General features: G+C 31.0%; 1 protein-coding gene across 1 annotated transcript; it reads right to left on the bottom strand.

The window, feature by feature from the left end:
- Positions 1-987: 987 nt before the first annotated feature.
- LOC102897942 (estrogen sulfotransferase) lies at positions 988-16,055 on the bottom strand. The gene is made up of 7 exons (XM_006916498.1): positions 15,898-16,055; positions 13,796-13,921; positions 12,892-12,989; positions 9,272-9,398; positions 7,458-7,552; positions 3,035-3,215; positions 988-1,104 (listed from the first exon to the last, which is right to left on the bottom strand). The coding sequence occupies exons 1-7, from the start codon at positions 16,046-16,048 to the stop codon at positions 992-994; spliced, it is 891 nt and encodes a 296-aa protein (XP_006916560.1). The 5' UTR covers positions 16,049-16,055; the 3' UTR covers positions 988-991.
- Between the last annotated feature and the right edge of the window lie 242 nt (positions 16,056-16,297).

Raw genomic sequence — 16,297 nt, 5'->3', positions numbered from 1 at the left:
TATTTCTCCTTAGAGCTGACCTTCTAGGTTAGGAATTAAGGATATAATATTCTACTAAAAGCCCATAGTAATATTTTCATTATCTTGTGTGTCATCTGATTTAGATAAAGGAAGCACTGACATTTAAAAATAAATGTAGTATAGGAAAAAAGTTATCAATAGAATGAATATAGAAGAATAGAAGAGATAAGCCAAAACAATTTTATGTAAAAAATAATTTTTTCCTTTTGTTGTTGTTTTATTTTATTGGCAAATATCACGTTATTTAAAACTTTAATTTATAGAGCTTACATTAACTGCATTATGTGTAAGACAGAAGAAACTCTAAAGTATAATTATTTTAAATTAGCTGAAGACACTCAAACATAAATAACACTCGGGAGTATTCATAGACATCTGGAGATCAGTTCAGTTATGGCCAAAATTTACATTAGATTAAGGTAAACTCCAAATTAAACTATTTTCTAAAAAGTGAAAAAATTCAGGAAGGAAATAATAGGTATAATTATGTTCCCAAATTTACTCATTTATTTTTGTTCTTTTTCCCACTGTTTTCAAAGTTCATATATATAATAAAGGTACTAGTAAATGAGAAAAAAGCTAACATAACAATAAAGAATTTGAAATGCTTGATTATTTTTAATGAGTCTCTGACAAGTCAAACTATCTCTGTATTACTATATCATTCTATAGATTATAGCTTTGTGTAATATTTGTAAAAATAAGGAAAAAGAGGAGAAGTAGAAAGAGCAGGAGGAGGAGATAGAGAACATGAAAGAGAAGGAAAGGAAGAAGATAAAGAAAAAGAAAAAGAAAACACAAAATGAAAAGATAATAGCAGAAAAAAATCCTTTAGGTTTCTTTATATGAAGATCTCAATAATCATGTGAACTTGACTTTCAGATGACTCCTTCTCTACCAATCTCATATAAGAAACTTTGATGAATGATGAGAAGAAAGCTTTAATCTAAGATATTTAAGAAAACTCTCCTTAGATCTCAGTCCTTAATTTCAGTGTAGACCCCTTCATTTGCTGCTCATAGTGCCTGTCAAATTTCTCATTCAGGGCTACTGTAAAGTGATTCTTCCAGTCCCCTGTTATCCCTGTAACAAAAGAGAAAAACAATGCATATCAGGTCTTCAAGCCAGAATCATGAAGTTTTCTAATATTCATCATTGTCATTAATATCTAATCAAATTTTATTCTTGTGACTATCAATTATAAGAACAAAATGTATACCATAACTAACATACATATTTGAGCTTGCACAGAAGTATTTGTTGTGATTGTTAAAACAACAACAAACAGCATTTTTTTTTCTTTGACTCTTCCCTCTAATGTTACTTCACTGAATTTTCTTCTCCAATTTCCTCTCAAATGTTGGGGCTTCTAAGATGAGATCCATGTTTTACCCATTTCCAAAGTATTAAATATTATCTTCATGTTGATAACACTCAAATCCAGATTTTTGTTTCCATATCCAAATGTCTACATGATATTGTCACGTGGATTCCATACAAGTATCCCAAATTCAACTAGTTCAAAAATTAATTCATTTTCTTCCCCATCAAATTGTGTTTTATTTATAATAGTCTGATTAATGGTAACACTAGGTATCTAGGGCATAAACTTGGAAGCTGTCCCCTCGACCCTTACATCTATTCTTTATTTATATTCAGACTTCGTTCGTACTCATTACCTTCACTCCATTTCTGCTGCACTGGCAGAGAAACTTCTCAGTGTTTTCCACCTGGTTTATTACAGTAGTCTAGCAGGCCCTTCTCTTTTGCTTTTCATCACATCCAACCCTCCCCTGGCAGAAGGAAGTCACTTGTATTTTAAATTAGTCAATAATTCACTTACCCCTTCCGGTCAAGAAGCTCTAAACTTTCCCAGTGAAATAATCCAAAAAAGCAAAAGAGAGAAAATTTGTGTCCTGGGTAGGGCCTCAGGGTATAGCAGTAAGTAGCCCTTAAGAAGCATGACAATTAAATTCTAATGTTTTATCTTAAAAATATATGTGCACGGTATGGGAAAAAAGACTGAGATAATCTAAGAAATGGATCATTAAAATGTAATCTGTGTGTTAACTCTCTTTTCAGGGGTTCCCTGTTTTTACCCAGTGGTAGGTTTGTTATTCCTATTATTTTAAAAATTCCCTAGCCTTCTCACTTACAATTTAATTCAAAGAGCAAGATTTTATCTATTCTGTTTCTAAAAAAAAAAAAAAAAGATATTTTCTCACTTTTTCACTTTTTTCCTCAGTACATAACAGTATCAGTAAGACCAGATGTCCTAATACTCTACATATCCTACATGCCTTTGGATTTATAAACTGACTATATCTCATCAGACTATGCCTTTTCTCAATAGAATGTCATTTCATTGCATTTTGATTTTTTGCTAAACAGAGCCATATTTGCTACTATGGGCTTTGAAACTTAGTATTTTTTATCAGTTTTATTGTATAATTGACATATAAAGAACTGTACATATTTAATATATATATAATTTGATGAATATGGACATTTGCCACTTAGTCTTAAAAAATGCCTGCCACTTGGTCAAGGAAAAACTGACTAATTATTCAAAGCTTTTTTCCTCATCTCAGATAATAATAAAAGCTCATTTCTGAGTCTCTGATTAAAATGTAAAGATAATTTGAATTTTTAAATTATATATGTTTATATAACATACATGGTAGAGCATCAAGGCACACAGGCTTAATAAATGATAGTAGAATGTGCTATTAGTGCTGGGGTTGAGGCTGTAGTGACTGTTGGTTACTTTAAATATAATATGCTGCATATTCTAAGTAATCATCAGTAATAGCAAGTTATTATTAGTGTTAGTAATAGTATTAGAGTTTTATGCCTCTGAAAAACTGGTAACTCAATAGAGTACTCAAATGTGAAATAGCTCTGAAGAAAACAGAATCCACAGGAATAAATAATCTTCAATAGGTGTTTGCCTATAGCTATTTCAACTTGTGACTTTTTATAGCAATAGAGGCTAATCGCATGATTAAATCACCTTTTCTCATGAAAGGCGATATTTTTTGGTTCATGACTTCATCCGGTAATGTTGTGTAATTGGTAAATGGATTGTTTTTCATCTCTTGGAATGAAGTATGTTGTACAATTTTGTCCACAAGCTCCTCTGATGCTTCCTTTCCAAGGAATTGTATCAATTTTATCACCTCTCTTCTGATATCCTAGAGAGAAAAAATAATTGTTTTGAAGACTCAATTAATAAAAATTGGATACATTACTATTTGAATTAAAAAAGGGAGAGAGAGAAAGATTTATCATTTTTCCCTCCACTGGTATTGGAATTGGGCTTCTATTGAGGAAAAATACTTCTCGGGGAAGTGGTATTTTTTTTAACTTCTCTAAGCATAATTTTCCTCATTCATAAAAGACATAAAAGACACTTCACACCATATAATTTCTTACACCATATACAAAATACCACTTTCTTACACCATATACAAAAACCACTTTCTTGTATCATATATAAAAAATAAACTTAAAAAAGAACAAATACTTAAATGTAAGATTTGAAATAATAAAACTTTTACAAGAAGCTATTAAACTCTTTGACATGAGTGCTAGCAATACTTTTTTGGATATGTCATCTGTTAGGCAAGGGGAACAAAAGTAAAAATAAACAAATGGGACTACATTAAACTAAAAAGCTTCTGTGCAGTGAAGGAAACTATCAACAAAATGAAAAGACTGAATGGATGAAGATATTTCTAAATAATATAGTCAATAAGAGGTTAATATACAAAATATATAAAGAACTCATGCAACTCAACATTGAATACGAACAATCTGATTAAAAACTGGGAGAAGACATGAATGAATAGACATTTCTACAAAAAAGACATACAGATAGCCATAGACATCAAAAGATTCTAAATATTATTAATGATCAGAGAAATGCAAATCAAAACCACAGTGAGACATCATCTCATACTTGTCAGAATGGCTATTACCAAAAAGTCAACAAATAACAAGTGTTGGCAACTATGTGGAGTAAAGGGAACCCTCATGCACTGTTGGCGGGAATGTAAATTGGGATACCCATTAAGGAGAACAGTATGGAGACTTCTCGAAAAATTAAAAATAAAACTACCATACAACCAGTGATTTCACTTTTAGGTATATATCTGATGAAAATGAAAACACTAATTCAAAAACATATATGCACCTCTATGTTCATTGTAGCATTATTTACAATAGCCAAGATATGGAAACAATATGAGTGTCCTTTGATAGACAAATGGATAAAGATGTGGTACACATACACACACAAGAATATTACTCAGCAATGAAACAAGGAAATCTCACCATTTGTGACAGCATGAATGAAACTAGAGGGTATTATATTAAGTGAAATAAGTCAGAGAAAGACAAATACTGTATAATTTCACTTACATGTGGAATCTAAAAAAAAAATGAACAAATAAAAGAAACAGATATAGATGCAGAGAACAAACTGATGGATACTAGAGGTGAGGAGAGTGGGGAGATGGGTGAAAAAGGTGAAGATGAGTAAGAGGTACAAACTTCCAGTTATAAAACAAATAAGCCATGGGGATGTAGTGCACAGCACAGGGAATATAGTCCATAACTTTGCATATTGATAGATGGTTATTAAACTTCATAGTGTTCATATTGTAAGGTATATAAATGTCGAATCACTGTATTGTACACCTGAAACTCATATCATACAGTATGCCAACTATACTTTAATAAAATTTTTTAAAAAGATACTTCAAAGATTATTGGAACACTAAATGAGATGATGTTTGTAAAATACTTATTGCAGACTTTGATGCATAGTACATGCTTAATAAATAAATACCTATGAATATTTATATACACTCTCAAAGACTACAGTCCCCTGTGATAGATCAAGTTTTGAGTTGAAAATATGCAGGCAAATTCAATTTTTCTCCTAATTTATTGGTGTAACTAGTGAAAAATGAAATAGAAAGATTAAGAAAATGTGTAAAAAGTCAAATATTCAACATGTAAAATCATCTGTAATATATGAACTATAGCTACAAATATCTCCATCTCTATCTATGTCATTCCTACAGTGTACTCTATTATCTAGATTAATCACTCGAGGCAATTATTTATAATACAAGCTATAATGCTAATTCTGGTGTGTAGTTTCCTCTACATAGAATGCTGTTCTCAAATTCTCTGTCTTACCATTATAGCTTGCCTATTAAACTTCAGCATAAGTATCACCTTCTTTGGGATGATTTCTTTGACTATTCCAATTTGAGTTAGATAACTGTTTTCACTCCCATAAATTTTCATATAAGTCTATTGTGCTATATCATTATTCTCATAATATTTTATTTACTTGTCCATCTTCCACAAAAAAAAGGTTGTGTCTCTATGTATAATGCTTACATGTCCTATTCTGTTTCTGTTTGATATATTGTAGAAACAAGAGAACATTTGCTTATTTATTCTTAGGCTCCTTATTGATTCAGATATAAAGCAAATCTAAACCTGGTAATTATTAACCAAAATGGGGAGTGAATTGACTTAAACAATTTTTTTTCCTTTGAGGTGGGGCACAGGTTGAGATGATTGGATTAACTAATAAATTTTGTTTGTGTGCCTTTTAAATTTACTGTCTTCAATACTCTAATTACAGAACATGGTATTAGATAACAATAACTACAGATGATGGCTGTTTCTCATTCAAATGTGTTCTAGTGTTAAATTCTATAAAGAAATTATAATTCAACTTCTAAAATATTACAATTTTATTTTAAATGTGTTTATCAAAACAGCTCTGGGATTACAGCAACATGGGTTTTAATAATTGTACAAAGATGTGAACAAAATGTGGATATCAATTGCTTTCTTGATGCTAATGAAGGAAAGAAGACATTTCTCGTCTTTTAATAAAGAGATTCAGTATTTTGTCGGTCTTTTAAAAAGTTATTTATATCTGTGCTTTAAAGAATAAAAATGAATACAGCACCCATTACTTACTACCCAATTTATGGAACAGAACATTCAAAATTTATTGAATTTTTCCATTTGCAAGTTCTCAACTGCCTTCCTCTCAAGTTCTAGTTCCATTCCCACAAACGAGATCAACAAAAGACCTACTGGCCTAAATTGACCTAATCAATTTTGTGCTTTACTTTATAGTTTTGATATTTATGTGTATATCTCTAGACAACATTGTATATGCTTTTATTTTACCCAATTGATGTATATATTTTAAGTTCATTCCTCTACTGCAATATAATATTTAATAGGAGTACACTAATATACACCATGTATTTATTCTTCAGTTATTTTTGTATTGGAATTATTTTTAATGTTTAAATTTATGGAGAACAGTGCTATGAAGATTTTTGTACATATAACCTAATGTATATAAGTCAGTTTCTCAAGAGTATATATCTCCTAATGAAATTTCTGAGTCTTAAGTTATGTATGCTCTTTGTAGTAATAAGTTGTTTCCATAATGTTTGTATCTTTTTACATTACTATCAGCAGTGTGTTACTTCTTACTAACCCACATCCCTAATGTTTATTATTGTTAGACTTTTTAATTGTTGTCAGTCTAGTGGGTGTGAAATGGCATCTCATAGCAATTTTTATTTTGAATTATCCTGATTACTAATGAAGCTAGAGAAAAACTAGATTATAAAGACATTTTGAGGCCATCGGACTTTTGCATATTACTGTTCCAAGCATTCTTTTTTCTCATTTTTGAAAATTTGAGTTGATATATGTGAGACCTTATCATTCTATCCTACATAGCCATTATTCTTTTTCTAAAGTATTCTATTTATCTCAGTGTGGTAACTTCTATGGAATTACCTTAGCTTCATCTTCCACATTACTAATCCATGATTTAGCCATGTCTTATTTGTTATTTAAACCATCTCTTAATTTCCAATTTTAATTTTTTATGATTTTAGAAATTACTTTGCTATTTTTTCCAATCTGACTTCTTAATTTTAGTAGCCTCTTGATTTTTTTGTAAAATTTTTAATTTTTTCTTTTATTTCTTTAACATATTAAGCACAGTTATTTTGAAGGTCTTATCTAATAATTCCAAGATCTCTTTGAATTTGGAGACCAGTTGACTTTTCTTTTCCATTATGATTCCTTGTGTATATGTGTCTGTGTGTGTGTGTGTACGTGTTTGTTGTTGTTTTACTTTGTTTTATAAACTCAAGTTCTTTCAAATTTTAGCTTTGGTAATTTTGTAAGGCGTGGCTTTAAACATTTATTCACAGAAGATTTTTACTTACTAGCTTTAAATTTGTGCTAAAATATTTGAATTGTAACTTTTGAAGGTGGCTACATCATTTATTTAAAGGAAGATTTTGTATTTAGAGTGTTGTCAAATTCTAACATTTAGAAATTACTAAGTTGCCCATATGTTTTCAGTTTCTCACCTCTTTCATGTTTTCATAGAAAAGAAATAGCACATGTGGATTCTTTCTCAATTCCCACCAAGATTTTGCATGTTCATACCAGGACCCATAAGGAACTAAAATTAAAGATAAAAACAACATAAGGGCATAGTATCATCATTATACAGCTTGAAAATGAGTGTTAAAACAATAGTAGCAACAAATAAATATAAATAAATGATCAAGGAATGAAAACTAGAGGTCACACTTCTTAAGCAAATTTCCCTGCAGTGAGGCAAATTATGTTGAATAAACCATATACAGAAACATATCCTCAACTTCATGATGGCATGGTTTATGGCATAGAGAAAAAGTGAAGGAAATCCCTCTTCCATCAATTTGATTCAGAGCTTATGAAAGCATTTTTTAAACTGGTGTGGTGCAGTGTGTGTGTGTGTGTGTGTGTGTGTAAAATCAGGTTGTCAGTGAAGGGAGTTGAGTTTGTGAAACTATCAACATTTACACAGTAAGAATTCAGTGTAGGTCTCAAATTTGCCATTTATAAATTAGGCTTGGCAAATGAAACTATCAAGCATGTACTGGTTTATTACAGCAATTTCTCGATAAGGGGTGTTCTCTTAAGAAACTTTAGTGTCATTCTCATTCTTAAAAAGTTAGAAGATTTTGGAGATGATATGTTATGACCAATTGTTGTTTCTTCCTTTCTCTTTCCTTATCTTCTCTCATGGGTATACAAGTGTTTCATGCAATAAGAAGCTGACTGAATGATATAATATTGTGTGAGTGAAGTATTCTGCTTTACATTAAAGCATTGCATACCTCTTCTGTTCTTTGACTTTATTGACAATTTTTCTTTACAGAAAGAGTTATATAATGATATTTATATAATGATTTTATTCATCTATTTTCTGGAGGTGCAACCTTATCTTTCTCTGCCTTACTATGTGGGTTTGATGATCTTGAGGGATATATTTTATTCATGATGCTTTAACATAAATTTCCCAAAAGTAGCAACAGACGTAAAATACATTCTACTTTTAGTATATGTAAAAGTAGAATATATTTTACTATATTCTAAGCCTATGCTAAGCCTGATGAATATATTCTACTTTTATTGAGTCAACATTGCTTTCTATAGATATAAAACTTGCATGGCATCATTTTTCTTACAATTATTACTACAGGATGACAAAGGCCTTCCTCAGTTAATATTAAAGTCTCCAGAACCGTTTCTTCCTCAAATCTGAATATTCAGTTGTTTTAGTCTGGAGTTAAATAAAAAGGCAAAATTTTCCCAAATTTTTGTCCAAGTAACTCTTGTACTATTCTGAGAACTCTAGCTGAATCATCAGATTGTACACTGAGTAAAACGAGTAAGGACTTTGTAGATATTCAGTCTCCTTTGTGCATTCTGGCCCCTTGTAGCACCTAAAAATTTTCCTTGGAAACAAACGGGCATTCTCTCTCCTACATTCTCTTCCCCCTCTTAACCAACAGAGTTGTAATAACAATCTGTGAACTATCTTTCTAATTAAAAAAAAAAAAAGACAAGAGAAAGAATTGGACACCCAACTGTTACCTCCAACTCCCAAACATACTTCTGTACATTTATTTTTAGGCATTGAACTGAACTGTCCATATTTTGCAATTTGTCATCCACATCTGGAAACCCTATGCTTGCTCTAAAGTTCAAGGGCATCTAGAACTTCTGTGTTTTAGTTAAGGATCAGGCAAGATCACACACCAGGAAAGACAACAAAACTTTTTGATCAGAGATGCCATTTGTTTTGTACCATGTACTTTGAAAGAATTTAAAGAATAGGAGCTGTTCTTACCTTGTCCATCCATGAATTTCTCCACAAACTCTGGAAAAGATCCAGGATTTGGATGATCAGTTACCATTAGAAAGAAGTAGTAATAAGAAACAGCTACATCTTTGGCATTCCGGCAAAGGTAAATCATCTAAGAAGGTAAAAAATATTAAATTACCTATTTTTTCAAAGATGGTGCCATTAAGATTTAAAAAGAAAACATTTATGCTTTTCAACTATAAATATAATATATGTTCATTTTAAAAAGTGTATAAAATTCTAAGGAAGAAAAATTTTTGATAACCTGAGGCGACAGCATCTTTTGTAGTGTTATTTAACATTTGTTCTCACTTTTTCATTTTTATGCCACTTTCACAATATAACACCTCGTTTGAGTATCACAATTCCATTAATACAAATTGGGCCAAATAGATTATTACCCCCAATTTATAAATGAAGAAAGTAAACTGAAATTAGTCAGAATACATTATTGAGAATAAATCAATGAGAGTAATGATTCGGTAAATCATTTCATCAACAATAAAGTCCCCCAATCTTTATACTATACCAGTATTCTGTACATAAAGAAAAAAAAGTCCTGTTGTTTCCTTACTCACAATCTCAAAAAAAAATGTTTATGAGGGTCTATATGCACACTGATCTTAGTAAAAATGTAATCAAATATTTTCATGTAATCTTATATCAATAAAATATAATCACAAACACGGAGTTTCTGTTTTACCTATGGAGGAAACACCAAAAATTGACAATCAGAAAGCATTGGGTTTAGTTGCTAGTTTTGGCACTAAGAAATTCTATCATCTTGTGCAAAGCGCCAATCATTTTGGACCTAAATTTCTATCTACTAAACAAGTCAGTTGGGTCAGATCTCTATTCTCTCTTTTAGGTCAGATACTCAATGCTGCAGGAAAAGTTCTGCAAAAGAAAACTCCTTCTCCCTGTGGTCGTCCACTTCAGACCTCAGGCACCTGAGCAGTACCACCGGGGAAGTCTGCTCTTGACTTCTCCACTGTTGATTGGATATGATTAGGCTCATTAACTTATCTTACTAAAGTCTCAAACAATTTTAAAGAAATCTTCTATTTTATTCTTAGAATTATGGATCTCAATTTTAAGATCCCACTATAAAACCTCCAATTACTAATGAACAAAAGCAAACTTTCTTTTTCTTATCAAAGCTATTATTAGCTGTTCTGAACTTTTCCAATTTACAACTCTCCCTAGTTCTTTTTGCCTACCAGTTGAATGGAACTCTGTCACTATATCCATGAATTTATTTCAGAATTTTCACTCCTTTGATTTTTTCTTGCTATTACCTCTGTCTTAAATATTCTCTGCATGTCAAAATACTATCCATATTTAAAGTTTGGCTCCCAGTTTTCCATGAAGCCTTTTATTCTTCCAGGCTGGAGGGCAGGACAGCAAAAGCAATCCCTCTTCCCCCAAACTTTCATTGATTTCTCTTATATTTATTTTGGCAGATCCTATTCTATACCCCAAACTTTTTAGTGCACATGTTTTTCCTTACTAGATTTTAGTAAAATCTATCTCTTTCTTGAAGATATATTACTTTTACCACAGCTCTCAGTTTACTGTAATTCACTTGATCATAATTCATCTTTAAAATACTACATACCTCTCCTAGCTGATGACGTTTCTAAGTTTGCGATCATTCCCTTGATTTAATTAAAAGATTTTAACACCTGCCTCATAGTATCACTATTCCAAATCCTGTCATCATCCTGTGAAATTTTAGTATTTGTATGGATGATTCATCTGATTCTCTAGGTTCTTATACTCATTGATCATTACCTCTATTTTACGTCAGCCAACCACCTTTATAATCAGATTGTGAATCTTGTCAGTATCTTAAAGATTTCAGTTCTGGCGCCTTATCCTGCAGCATCCTGTTTTCTTCCAAGAAAGTTCTGCTCTTCCCTATCAGTTATTTCCAATATACCTTTCCTGCAACCACTCCTAAGCCTCAAATCTATTGCCCTCAATTATATATTATCTATTAACCTGTTTTCCCGCACTTTTTTTTATCACTTATATTTTCTGATCCACACCTTCATACATACTTTTACTAATAGTCTCAATCCATCTGTCTTCTTGTTCCCCAGTGAATCATCTTGGGAATACTCAGAACATAAATCCATCCAATTATTTACTACTTTTTGATGATCTCTGATATGGTAAGAAGTTTTGTGAAGATGGAGACTATTGTAAAAGCATAGTATCTATATTCATTTGAAAAGTTACCATCAAGACTATAATCCATTCTTCAAAGGGAAAAATATCTTGAAAAAATGGTAATAACACATTTAGAAAATATCCTGAAGACCATTTATGTATGGAATTTCAGCAGAATGTATGTGGACTAGCTAAGATTATTTAGGATAAAAGCAAACAAACAAACAAGAAACATTGAGATCTACAGAATTTTGGACCATGGATCTCCAGAAAAGATCAATTATATCATGTAATATCAAAGCACAAAATGGACATGTTTCATGACTGTGATAAATCTATTTTTTAATTAGTAATGATGGCATATAGTACTTTAATATCTCATATGTGTAGCATGGGTCATAGTGTATCCTAAAAAAAGCTAGAAAAGATGTTAAGGAACAGCTTCAGTAGTCCAAGACTTAATGTTTTGCCTGTACTTTGGGATTACTCATATGGATTTTTCTAAAAAGTGAAACTGATCATGTTCTTCATCAACTTAACATGTCTATAACATCAACTTAACATGTCCTCATTATCATCAAATGGAGTCCAAACATATTAACTTGTCTTTGACATCTGTGATAATCAATCACTAGCTTATCTTCCTTCACTCATCCAGCCTATATGTACATTTGACTGTCCAGCTAAACCAGTTTCAAATCCCCACTGGGTTGCCTCTGGGATTGTATAGACTAACCACTATACATTCTGCAAATATTAGCTGAGATATTATTTGTTCCTGATGCTTTCCCCACCCTCAAAGTCTAGTCTAGAATTCTTCTCTTACTTGACCTATGACGATGCATCGTCTGTCTTTTCTCCTCAATGGACTAAGTGCTTATGAAGACAAGGATTTCATGTCTTGTTAATTGTCATATTGGTGGTACATAATAGGCAATCGGTAACTAATTATTATATGGTATTTGTCAGGTTTATCCTTTTCTAGTTTATTTGCATTCCTCATAGTACCAAGCACAAAAGTTTGCAAAGGGAATACATTCAATACAATCAGTAATAACAACAAATGTAAAAGTAGCCACCATTTATTGTTTACAAAATACTAGGCACTATGTTAGGCAGTTTACAAGCATTATTTCATTCAAAATTTATAGCAGCTCCATGAGGAAGATGCTATTATTATCCTTCTCTTACAGATGAAGAAACTGGCTTAGAGAGTTTATTTGTATTTTGGTTTTTTTTAGAATCACCTCCAGAGTTGGAATTGAAATCTAGACATTCTGACTATACTGACTATAATTTACATTTATGAAATATTTATAGATTCAATGAAAGAATAAACAAACAAGTATGTATATGACACAGTTATGATTTGATCATTCTAAAATTTATTTGAGTTAGATAAAGTTTTAAGAATACTTGACTTTGGTCACCTTACAGTTCTTTTCCCAAAATGAGGTTGGAAGAAGCTTCACTGACAGATGAGTCTTCACTATTCTAGGAGATGCCATGTGTTTTAATTGTTCTATTCCTGATTTTTAAAAAAATAAAGGTTAGATAACCTTGAAAATTATAAATATTTATATGGATTTTATAGGTATTATTAAAATAGAAGTAACTTTAAGATTCTATAATATTAATAATAATAATAATAATAATAATATATGCTCACTATGACCAAAGTTTTGATAGAGGAAATAACAGAAAAACAATATATTCAAATAAAATTTTATCATTTTAGAAAAATTATTATTAACATTTTGGTAAACAGCTTTCTATATAAATATACCTACCTATATGCCCAAACCCATAGCCATTCAAATACCACACACAGAGGTAAAGTTTTTAATATTTTCTAATTACTGTTTGTTTTCAATGTTTTATACTAAAACTGCAATATCAGGAAATATATGACATCCTAAATTTTTAATTAATTTTATAGTGTTAATATATCATTTAAAAATATTCTTTTGTGACAAATATTTATGGTGTTTCTAATTTTTTTGCAACAGTAAAACAATCTGTAATGAATATCCTTTTGCATAGATCTTTAAAAAATGTATGGATATTTTCTTAGTGTTTAAAATATTATCACATTTAGCCCATAGAGAGATAAATGCTCACATATTACTAGACTCTACTAAAGATATATAAGACCTATTATTCACTCTTCTAGGCACATAATATACCATAAACTCTGTCAAGATTTAAATTGAAATTTACATGCTTTGCTATATAGAAGACATAATACTAATTTTCACTCTTGCTTACAGTCTCTTTCCTACATCTACACTTTAAAATATATGTATATACTTTTAAAATCAACTTAAACATTACCATTCATCACCTCTTCTTTTCTGCATTCCAGGAAAGGTATTCGATTAAAAATGACATCTCTTTTGCACTTTTCCACATCACCCTCTTTATAGATCAGGTCTACAATTTCACTAACCCAGGTTGTACCTGTAAAAATTAAACAATCTCGAGTCTCTTATTGACAATGTTGGGCTGATGATAGAAGGGATGAATTTATAGCTGGATAAAGTAGAATGATATCAAGCAATAGTATTTGAAAGATGTCACAATGGTCACGGGACTCAAGAATTATTTTCTGTAATATTTAATCTTATAATACTCTAAAATAACTTCAAAAAATAAGAATGAATATTATAGTAAAACTTACCTGTGATAGGAGTTTCACTTTGTCCATGATAAATTGTGACATTGTGCAAGATGATAACAATTTGGATCTAAATTTTTATCTTTGAAAAGTAAAGAGGCTTGAATAACAGAAGATATACTCAAGCATTCTCTCAACCACAAACTTTACTGATGGCTTCTTATGCCTCAAGTTGAGTGTTAGTTCGGAGGATACAAAAAAGAATAAATCTGGTCCCTGCCCTATGTTGATTAAAGGTCCTTTGAAGAGTCAAAAACAATGTTCAATAATTACATTTCTTTTTTTTTTTTTAATATTATAATACAGGTGGGCACAGGGATTTAAGGGACTGCAAAGGAGGAACATCTAATTCAGTGTGCTGCTGCTGATGCAATGTTTCAACAAGAAATGCCTTTACAAGAACATAATAATTGAGCTTAGCCTTAACAAGTTACTGGCATAAATTCAACTGTTTTGTGAGGTAGGGAAGAGTTTTACCAGGCAGAAGAACTGTTTTTTTTTTATTTTTTATTTATTTTTTTTATTATAGGTCAAATACTGAAGAGTAGTAGAGTGGTGAGGAAAAGAACTGGAAATAGATTGTAAAGTCTAAATCAAAGAGTCTACCTGATGAGGCTATAGACAAGAGACAGCAAGCATAAAATGCCTTGTAGTTCATACTAAAGAGTTAGAGTTATGTGTGCGGCTCAGTTATAGGTACATTTAGTGAACCAAATGACTAAATGACTAAAAGGCTTGACATAATTTAAATAAGAGAACTACAGGCATTTCAGTTCATACTAAAATGACTAAAAGGTTTGACATGATTTAAATAAGAGCAAGATTATCAGGACTGTGTTTTAGAAGAAGTGGCAGAGTAAATAAAACAATGGAGTGAGGAGTCAATAAGAGAGACTAGACACTTGTAAGAGATTGACTATGAAACATGTCTATAAGACAAAATGGGAAAAAATTTTTGATTGATTGAATGTGGGAGATGAAGAAGCAAGAAGAAGTGAATCTGAAATAGCTCTCAGGTTTCTTCTTCAGATGACTGGTATTGAATTGACATTGATTCTGACAGGGAAGAGAAATGGAGGAACAGCTGTAGAGTCAGAGTAGCCAGACATATTTAGTGTTTGACATATTTAAGTGCTAAATGGAACACCAAGAGAGAGAAATCTGAATTGAACCATTCTAATTCCTTAAGGTCTATGATTATACGACTCCGACTCCGAACTAAAATTAACGGTTGAGCTAATCTCAGAAAAAAAGGATGTTGCTTAAAAATAAAGTTATGGAAGCTACTCTTCTTTAATAAATCTACTGCTTGGCTTAAAAATTGATTAATTAATTAAAAATAAAGTTTTGGAGATAGACTTATAGAGAGAAACTGGTTAGCTAAAAAAGATGTTTTTAAATCTGTGAAAATTGCTTATACTCTGTTTATACAACAATGACAATAATGATATAAGGTAAACAGTTAATAGTTTTAAATTTTAGTTATGGTTCAATACTCATCCCTCTATATCACATAATTTTCTAAAGTGGCCAACAATGCCCATTTTTTAATGCACGGCTCAGTTATAGGTACAGATTATAGTCTTAGAATAGAGCTATTATATGTCACTTTTTCTGTCTGTATCAAAACTACTATATCTTTCCTTATTTGACATGGAGAATATGTGTGCAGGAAGTGAACAATTTATATTTACCATTCAAGGTAGGTTTGTCATTTCTAGGAGAAAAGGAACAACTTAGACATAACAGGGAGACTGACCAGATTTAGGATAGGTGACAATGACAAGATCATCTGGTCTTGCCTCAAATGCCTCCACATCATCCCAATATTTGACAAAATCTTTATACATTAGAATTCCATGGACTCTGCCAAAGTATTCAAAGTAGTCATGTTTGGAAGAATCCATCATAGAGTGATACACTGAAAGAAAAAAAAAAAGACATGTTTTTCATTTGTATTTACTTCAAAATGTTTTAACAATAATAGCTCTGTATACTGAGTTCTCTTGTCTATTATTTCTTACCTATTGAATGTATGGGGTAAATGTATTTTAAAGAAGTATATAACACAGTCTTGGTGCTTTAAGAGTTTCTAATCCTATTAAGGAGATCAGTCTAACATATAAAAGAATGATAAAGCACAAGACTTTATAAAGTAA

Source organism: Pteropus alecto, unplaced genomic scaffold (genome assembly GCF_000325575.1).
Source record: "Pteropus alecto unplaced genomic scaffold, ASM32557v1 scaffold46, whole genome shotgun sequence".
Lineage (NCBI taxonomy): Eukaryota > Metazoa > Chordata > Mammalia > Chiroptera > Pteropodidae > Pteropus > Pteropus alecto.
This window is presented reverse-complemented; position numbering and strand designations above follow the sequence as displayed.